Source organism: Photinus pyralis, unplaced genomic scaffold (assembly GCF_008802855.1).
Source record: "Photinus pyralis isolate 1611_PpyrPB1 unplaced genomic scaffold, Ppyr1.3 Ppyr1.4_LG3a, whole genome shotgun sequence".
Lineage (NCBI taxonomy): Eukaryota > Metazoa > Arthropoda > Insecta > Coleoptera > Lampyridae > Photinus > Photinus pyralis.
In genome coordinates, this window is record NW_022170509.1 from 13744812 (window position 1) to 13753644 (window position 8833).

An 8833-nucleotide genomic window follows, 5' to 3' on the forward strand; every position below is an offset into this window, starting at 1 on the left:
AACCGTGTCAGAGCTGGGCGGAATACTTTGAAAAAGTATTTGAATACTAAATAGTAAATACTTTACACAAATCAAAGGTATTTGAATACTAAATACTTTTACGTTCAGCACAAGCGAATACTAGATACAGATACATAGAAAAGTATTCAAATACTTTAAAAAATAAGTATTCAAATACTTTAGAATGTATTCGAATACTTTCAAAAGTATTTCATTAACTTACATTGAAAAGTATTCGAATACAGTAAAAAGTATTCAAATACTTGTCACTCAAATACATTAAAAATTTAAAATAGTATACTAGATAAAAGTCTTAATACTACTCAAAAAATCAAGTTATACTTTGTATGGGGTTAGCTTTTTTTATATTTCAATTGTTATATACAAATTTAAGGGGAGTAAAAGCGTATTATTATTATTATATTATTATATAGGAGGTACCTACCAGGACCTTTCTTATACCAGTTATATCCTTAAGAATACGTGTACCAGTTTTCAAAGCGTCGTGCACATGACACGTACGCCTTTTTGAAATTAATCCTAGCGCTTTTGGAACAGATCCATTTGTGACCATCCGTTTGTCCGTGTGCATGATAGTTTAGAAACGTGCGATCGCTTTGAAAATTGGTACACATGGTCTTAAGGATATAAGAAAGGTCCCTATTGTTTTTAAGTTACGTACACTATTGAATCAAAACGTTTCACTCCAGGATCTTACGGTATTCAGTTGTATCGGAATTTTATATTTCATTTTGTGACAATGGAAACTTTCCCTAAACATTTCTAAATTGTTCTCAAATATTTGAATAACTTAAAAGTACTGCGTTTTTTTGAGGCCGGAAAAAAATTGTCTGAGATCGACCGGGAAAAAACATTTTCTTATAGAATTTGGCCCGTAGAATCCATAATTTCAAACAGTTCCAAGATTGGGCTACTAGTTCAAAAGTTACAGCCCTTTGAATTTTTTTCGAAATTGGTTTCTAGTCTATAACTTTTGATTGAGAAGTCTGATCGAAAAAGTACGAATTGTTTTGGATTCTACGCACCAAAATTAATAAGAAAAAGTGTCTTCCCGAGACATTTTGGTGCAGTCCATTTTTGGTAAAAAAAAGGAAGGTTATACACTGCCTTTTTTTGAGGCCCGAAAAAAAAATTGTCTCAGATCGATCCCGAAAAAAATTTTCTTATAGAATGTGTCCTGTAGGATCCATAATTTCAATCAGTTCCGAGATTGGGGTACTAGTTCAAAAGTTACAGCCCTTTGAATTTTCTTTCGAAATTGATTTGTAGTCTTTTTTTTTTTATTTAAAGGAATAATGCCTGAACTACAAGGTCTTGTGGCATTTTTGCTTATACAGCAGATAAGATTTACATTTACATGGCATCGATTAGTTGAATGTCTTTTAGAAAACTTATTACGTTCTTTGGCTTTGAGCAAGCGGTTTCTAAGTGGTTGCCGATGTTAAAGTTGTTGCGCTGCTTCGTGGTCCTAGGACAGTCACAGAGGATGTGTCTCACAGTTAGTTTGATATTGCATTGTTGGCAAGTTGGTTCTTCTTCCTTTTTAAGCAGGTAGTCGTGGGTAAGTCTTGTATGTCCTGTTTTCAGTCTTGTTAATATTGTCTCTTCTCTTCTAGTGATATTGCTTTGGGATTCTGGGGGTGTGTGTTTCGGTTTGTAGTAATTTTTTGTGTTCGCTGTATCTTCCCATTCCAAGTTCCATGCTTTGGTGATACGGTTTTTAATTATATGTTTGGCGTCGGTCCTTGTGGTGTATGTCGTGCTTGGATCTTTCCTGTATGTGGCCTCTTTTGCTTGTTGGTCTGCTCTGTCGTTGCCTTCGATGTTGATATGTGATGGAATCCATAGAAAGTCGGTTTCTTTGCTTTGTGATTTGAGTGTTTTCCAGGTGGTGTGTATTTCATATATTATATATATTATATATATTCATGTTGTGGGTACATGTTGTTTAATCCCTGTAATGCGCTGAGCGAGTCCGTTACTATTAAAAATTTATCGTACACGTTTCTCGATATATATCCGAGTGCTTCCTTGATGGAATATAGTTCGGCACTGTACACACTTGGCGCATCTGGTAATTTGTATTGGTAGGAATTGTCTTCGTGTATAAACGCGCATCCAACAAGATTTTTAATTTTTGAACCATCCGTATATATTATTTGTCTGTCATTATGTCTATTAAGGATTTCTAAGAAGAGGTTTTTATAGATTGCTGGATTTGTAGAATTTTTTGGGTGGTTGGTTAGTTCAGAGTTCGGCTTTATAAGAGGAGTTCCCAGGGTTGCTTGATTTGGGGAGTATTCGGTAGTTTAACTTGTATTTCAAGGGATAACTTTTGATTGAGAAGTCTGATAGAAAAAGTACGAATTATTTTGGATTCTACGCACCAAAATTAATAAGAAAAAGTGTTTTCCCGAGACATTTTGGTGCAGTCCATTTTTGGTAAAAAAAAAGGAAGGTTATACACTGCCTTTTTTTGAGGCCCGAAAAAAAAATTGTCTCAGATCGATCCCGAAAAAAATTTTCTTATAGAATGTGGGCTGTAGAATCCATAATTTCAAACAGTTCCAAGATTGGGCTACTAGATCAAAAGTTACAGCCCTTTGAATTTTCTTTCGAAATTGGTTTCTAGTCCATAACTTTTGATTGAGAAGTCTGATCGAAAAAGTACGAATTGTGTTGGATTCTACCCACCAAAATTCATAAGAAAAAGTGTTTTCTCGAGAAATTTTGGTGTAGTCGATTTTTGGTAAAAAAGGAAGGTTAAGTATTCGAATACTAAATATTTGTGAAAGTATTTGAGTTACAAATACAAATACTGCTTCCATAAAATTAGGTATTTAATTACAAAGTATTTGAATACTAAAAAGTATTTACAAAATCAAATACTTCCCACCTCTGAACCGTGTCTACATCTACCCTTTTTTGAAGAGGGTCTGTACCTTTGCGTATAGTAGTAATCTGGAATACCTCAAGTGAGGAAAAGTACATTTGCTGGCAAATTTTAGGGAATTTAAAAGTGTAGCCTCTGTCCAGTTCAAAAATTATAATTTCTATTACACAGTTTGGTTTTATTTACAGGGTTTCTAAACCACTCCTTTCAGTGCTCATAGAAGTGCAAAGCCCCTCTCCATTTCAAAAATTATATATTTTTTTAAAACTCACTTTTACATAACGATTCGTTTGTAATTTTTTTAGTACCTTCATCGAAAATTTGTGTTTCTTTGTTTGATTTTAGCATTGGCGCACTAATAAGGAAAGCGCTTTCTACTACTTTCTAATGCTGTGATCTCGGACCTCACACAAATGAAAAAGACACTAATAACATAAGTCTATGTTTCAAAATTACGCTGAAATTTCTTCCCGCAATCGACAATGACACTTAAATAGTTCTCTTGCAAAGGTAGGGCACAGAATAAATTGTCCTCACGATCAAAACGGAATTTGTTATATTTTTATGCAAATAAATATCTACAATAAAATTCAGCATGGAAGTAAACCGTAACTCAACAACTCGATACAGCTTTGACTAGATAAAACAACCCGTAATAATCGATAAATAATTAGTTATATATAAATACGAAATAAATATTCGGGCGTATAGTTAGTTAATAGTTTACAAAGGAACAAAAGTAATTAAAAAATATCACAACGTGTTAAAGCACAACCATATTCCTTGATCATGTGAAGTTTATGTAGGAGACTTCATTTCTTGTTTTAGGCAGTTTCGGAATGCATCCCATCCCTCATTTTTGGCGTACGACTGTTAAAATAACAATTAGAACTACCTATACCGTTTAGCTGTGAATAATACCCTAAATCCGCGATGTAGGCGGTCTTTCATAATGGCAATGAATTCGCGATAGCTTAATAAGCCATCGCCATCTTCATCAAAAATTGAGAAGACTGTGTGGACGATATGCTGACTTAAACTTGTACCAGTACAGATTTTGACGGCTCGATGAAATTCATCTGAAAAGTACCAATAAAAAATGATCCCGAGATTAATGTTAAACTACCTTTAGAGATGGGATGATCTGCTAAAGTGTACATGCGCATTGCGATGGTGAAGTCTTCCAAATTGTTTAAAAATTGGCAAAAAATATAGAATTCCTCAAAAGTAATTCCTTTGGTGTCTTTTATTCTGTCCAAAAGCCGATCCAAATACATATCATACTCGTCGGTGTCCAGATAGGTGTAACGTAGCAATATTTTGGCAAAATCAACTTCTGAAATTGTTTGCAGGCCTTTAGAAAATTCGCTGAATTCCAATTCCAAAACTTCCGTTTGTAAATCGAGCATGAAACGACGAAATCCTTCAAACTTCAACTCTTCGTTTCCCTTAGGCCCGAAGAAATGTATGATAAGGGTCGTATCAACAGCGTGGCGTCTTTGTAAACCTTGCTCGTCGTCAACGTATTCTTCCGACGGAACTTTAATTTTGGTCAGATCTTCCGCTATCGCCAATCCTCTTTTACCTTTCCACGCGTGACTGAAGATCTTTTCCATCTATTTAAAACATCGCTATTAGACATATGAAGTGTGAGTACATGCAAAAGTGTCTATGAAAAGTGAAAACAACCACAAAACGGCACAGGACAACGTTACGCTTAGAAATGACACAACTCACAGGTTTTGTTAATTTCCATTCCTTCGAATTAAGTATGTACAAAACACTAAACGCCAAAAAGAAAATCAACACTATTTAGCGGGGTTAGAAGAAAGAGGCGCTGGTCTAATCCAGCTTTTTTGGGGGCAAACTCACGGTTTCATGGTCCTTGTGCTTTCCGGATAATAGTTTACGTACCTATTCAAGGTATTAAATCAATTTCGTAATGTAACATGAAAAGAAAGTATGTTACGCGACAAAAATAAGTTAAACTTACGACGAGAAATTCGTTCTTATCCACTCTTTGATTACCATCGGTATCGAACATATTAAACGCGATTCGAAATCCGGATTGAGGCTCTGTAAATATACAAAAGTATAAAATAATGATCTTAAAATATGAATCTTTATTACTTACTTGTTAAGACAGATAATAGAAACAGGTACTCCGTGTAGGAGATAATTCCTAAATAGATTCAAACATTAGGTCTTATGAGTAATCATAATATAAATCTGACCTTTATCTCTTAAATTTCTAAATAGCCTGGGAGAGCCTTGGTTTAAACTGGGTGTGTGCCCTTTCATATATTCCATGTCTGAAGTAGTTAACATTTTCCTTTTAAGTCGAGCTAGAATTGATTAGACGATATTGCATTAATTAACGCATGTCCGGGATTCACTTTTAATATAATGTCATTGCGAGATTGATTAGATTTGCTACGTACGTCGCGGGTCTGCTTCTACCACCGACTCGAGGAAATCTTGGGGTGTCATGTAAAGTTGACCATCAAATTCAACAGACGCAAATCTGATAAATCGGCGTTCTCTTGAGGTAAGTCTGACTGCACGTACTCCTTCTTCGGCCTAAAGTTGGTAAAAATTAACTGTCCCCTTATATTTTACAGAAATAGCAACAATAAGGAATTTAACTTATATGGTTATATGTAAGAGACTGGTTTAATGAATGAATTTTTTGTAACTAATTATATTTAGTGGGGTCGTTTTGGTTTTGAGTTAAAAAGGTAATGTATGATAATAAATTATGAGTCTAGACTGTAGATGAGACCACGCGTGTGCGTTTGTTGTGAAGATAAAATGTTTTTACGCTTCACCAAGTAAATGTTCGTCATTCAACGCAAAGAAAATTTTCCGTATCATCTATTTACAAGCTAGAGTTTCTAAGTGTGTAACGTTAAACATAAACAACCCCAGTCACTGAACTGGGCCACACAAGCTGACCATAATAAGAAGTTATTTATTAGGTTCCTATATCAGAAGATGACATCAGACGAGCCTACTTTACTATGACATTATCGTTCTACCTTTACATGTACTTCATTCAAGACTTGATCATCTATTTGTTGTTTCAAACGTCTGACGTCCGCATACCACTATCGTTTTGCGGTATTAACTTTGCTTTATATCTAATTTACTTTGGAAGATATTGAGCATCAAGTTACCTACTAATTCTCATAGGATTGGTTTCACCATGGACCATCAACTGCAGGTGAACGTAATGGGGGTATAAAGCTATCACGAACAGAATACATTTGTTCCCAACGTGATTACAGTTTACACAATGTAAAGACTGGCTTAGTATACACTTGCTGAAGGATATCATATCGTATTTAACAAGTTTAAAAGGTAATTGTCATATTTCATTATTATATAATGCTTTTTTCTTAAAAAGGGCTTGATATAAACGCTTTGTGTATTACGAGCTCTATAGCCACCGAAGAATGTGTTAAGATGCCGACTGAGATAAAGAGGCTTAACATGGGATTCTATCATAAGGTGTAAAATTTATCATTTCCAATGACATAAGGAATGATCGAAAACAGCTGCAGCCCTTTGCACCGATTGTGCTGGATTTGTCAACTAATCATCCAAGACAGATTTCAACACCGCCAAACTGTCGCCTCTTATTAATCTTCGACAGATGGAGGAGTGCTTTATTTTCGACGTGTTTTGCGGAACACACATGCGACAGAAGCTTCGCTTCCCTTTGTGTCAGACCGTTCCCCCAATCGCGAACTTTAATTATCTTTTGGAACAAATCCATTTCAACTCTCTTATTGGTTTCCGGAGCAACATTGGAGTGAAACAAGAGCTCTTTTAGTAAAGTGGATTAGAAACTGGACAAAACTCAAACCAAGTGATTTATTAGCGTCTTTATTAATATAAATGCGACATTTTCACAATTTATTTTTTATAAATCCGGAGGAAAACACCTTTTTGTCTGCCACTAAATTCTTCTTTTGTCACGATAAGAAAGGGTAACAGTTACTTTCGGTGATGGAGACAACTTACGAGGTTAGTAAAGATTTGTTCCCCATGTTCAAGGGTATAAATATATCGGTTGTGGTGTGTAGTAAAACAAGATAGTAAGATAATAAATCTTATTTCCTGTTACTGGTTGTTTATTTATAAATTTGCTCCCAATCGAAATGAAATGAAAATGAAAGAGCCGCCATTTTAAACAATGTTTACGCGGGAAAGTTAATTACGACGATGATTTATGAAATTCGGCTGCATGTACTCTATGAATATGGCAGATATTTAAATAGAATCAATTGTGAAACTTACATTTTTCGGTTGATAAGCCAGAACACTTTTACTTGCAACGCACTGATATGCTGTGTATATGGCTATCGTTCCTCCTGCCACAATTACTGCTGACAATGAATTAGTATTATAATATTTTACTTTATTATGACTAAATTTGCTAATATTTCTAACAGAATTTGTCAATTTGGCTTGGAGAGCACGAAGGATCGATCTGCCAATTATCGCCATTTTGACGTAGAGAACACGTGGGATTCCATGTATTTTCTCTACTAGCCAGTAGATGTAATGCATATCGGGTTTTAAATAAATTAGAAATCAAGTTTTGGCACAGGACCGTACTTAGACGTTAAATTGTCTAGATTTTAACGAAAATATTGGAATTTACACGCCGAGCATTGAATACCTATACAGAGCTTGGTTTCAAAGACAAAAAGGTAAGCTAGGTAATAAATAAGTTGTTATTAAGCGCTTGAAAGAATATATAAATACTTAATTACTGAATATTTTACATAATCAAAAAGTTATATTTAACTTTCTTATTTATATGATGATCGAATAATGAGATACGAGTTTCTGTTACGTATCCACAGTAACGTTGTCTGTAGTTTTAGTTCCGGAAGAAGAACAAAAATCGCGCCTAGATTCATTTATAATTTGTGTCTTTGTATTTATTGAAAAATTAAGGAGATGTGACCTCAGACAAAAAGGTCGACTGATGATAAACTAAGTATCTTTATTGCTCATCGTCTCCTACCTCACACAAATTGTAAGAAGCCAAATTTTGCAAACTGAGGATTCTTTTGGTAGGTAATTAACAAACACCAGAAATTTCGTTTTGCTCTAACCAGAATTAACACCAAAAGCCCGAAATCGAATGACGTTGCGATAGCAGTTTCAGGGGTAGCAGAAGGTGATTTTTATACATTTTCACATAATTTTGTGGAGACATCGTTAAAACCAGCTCTCACTAGTGAAAATTTTTGATGATTGTTTAATTTTTTACTTTTTATTATCAAAACTTCCTTGTTGAATATGGTATGAAAACACACACCGGATAAAAACCACTGCTTATACCCAAATTGAACTTCTTCAGTTATAATTAATCATTTTCTTAACGCTTATAAACAATTTGAAAGATTTAAAAACTGATAATTGCCAATTGTTTTGGGCACACAAAGCAATAAGCATCTACACCGCTTGTTCACACATTTAATGCATAACGAACGATTAGTATAGCTATTGGTGTGACCTACTACCTCCTGCAAGGATAAATTCCTAAAAAGTTTTATTCGTGTCAGGATACTTGCGCCCGGGTCACTTGCGTTCAGGATAATTACATGGAACGTCGCTATTGTTAATGAAGGTGAGACAATTGCGCCCCAAGATAAAATCGCTGTAGGTACCTCAAAGAAAATGGCATTGAAATTATTTGAAATCGATTGCTGGTTAGCACAATTTGAAACCCACAAATGAACAACAGTTTTAATTAAAAGTAAACAGCATTTTTGTTTTTCAGAATTAATTATGGCTAATTTGCACTTATGCAATGAAGGTTTGTTTTCCCCTTTAGTGTGTTACCTAATATTACTTTTTTTGTCGCATTTCACATTCAATTTTGAGTACATACAAAAAAAT

The 8833-nt window shown here is 34.6% G+C and overlaps 1 protein-coding gene across 2 annotated transcripts; it reads right to left on the reverse strand.

Moving 5' to 3' along the window:
• Positions 1–3453: 3453 nt before the first annotated feature.
• Positions 3454–7454, reverse strand: LOC116166187 (calcium uptake protein 3, mitochondrial). Of its 2 annotated transcripts, XM_031481050.1 has the most exons (9): positions 7217–7454; positions 5356–5494; positions 5149–5259; positions 5049–5096; positions 4908–4990; positions 4787–4828; positions 4041–4530; positions 3836–3993; positions 3454–3784 (listed from the first exon to the last, which is right to left on the reverse strand). In XM_031481050.1, the coding sequence occupies exons 1-9, from the start codon at positions 7424–7426 to the stop codon at positions 3713–3715; spliced, it is 1353 nt and encodes a 450-aa protein (XP_031336910.1). In that variant the 5' UTR covers positions 7427–7454; the 3' UTR covers positions 3454–3712. The 2 variants fall into 2 exon arrangements, with proteins under 2 accessions (XP_031336910.1, XP_031336911.1); XM_031481051.1 differs by lacking the exon at positions 4787–4828.
• Between the last annotated feature and the right edge of the window lie 1379 nt (positions 7455–8833).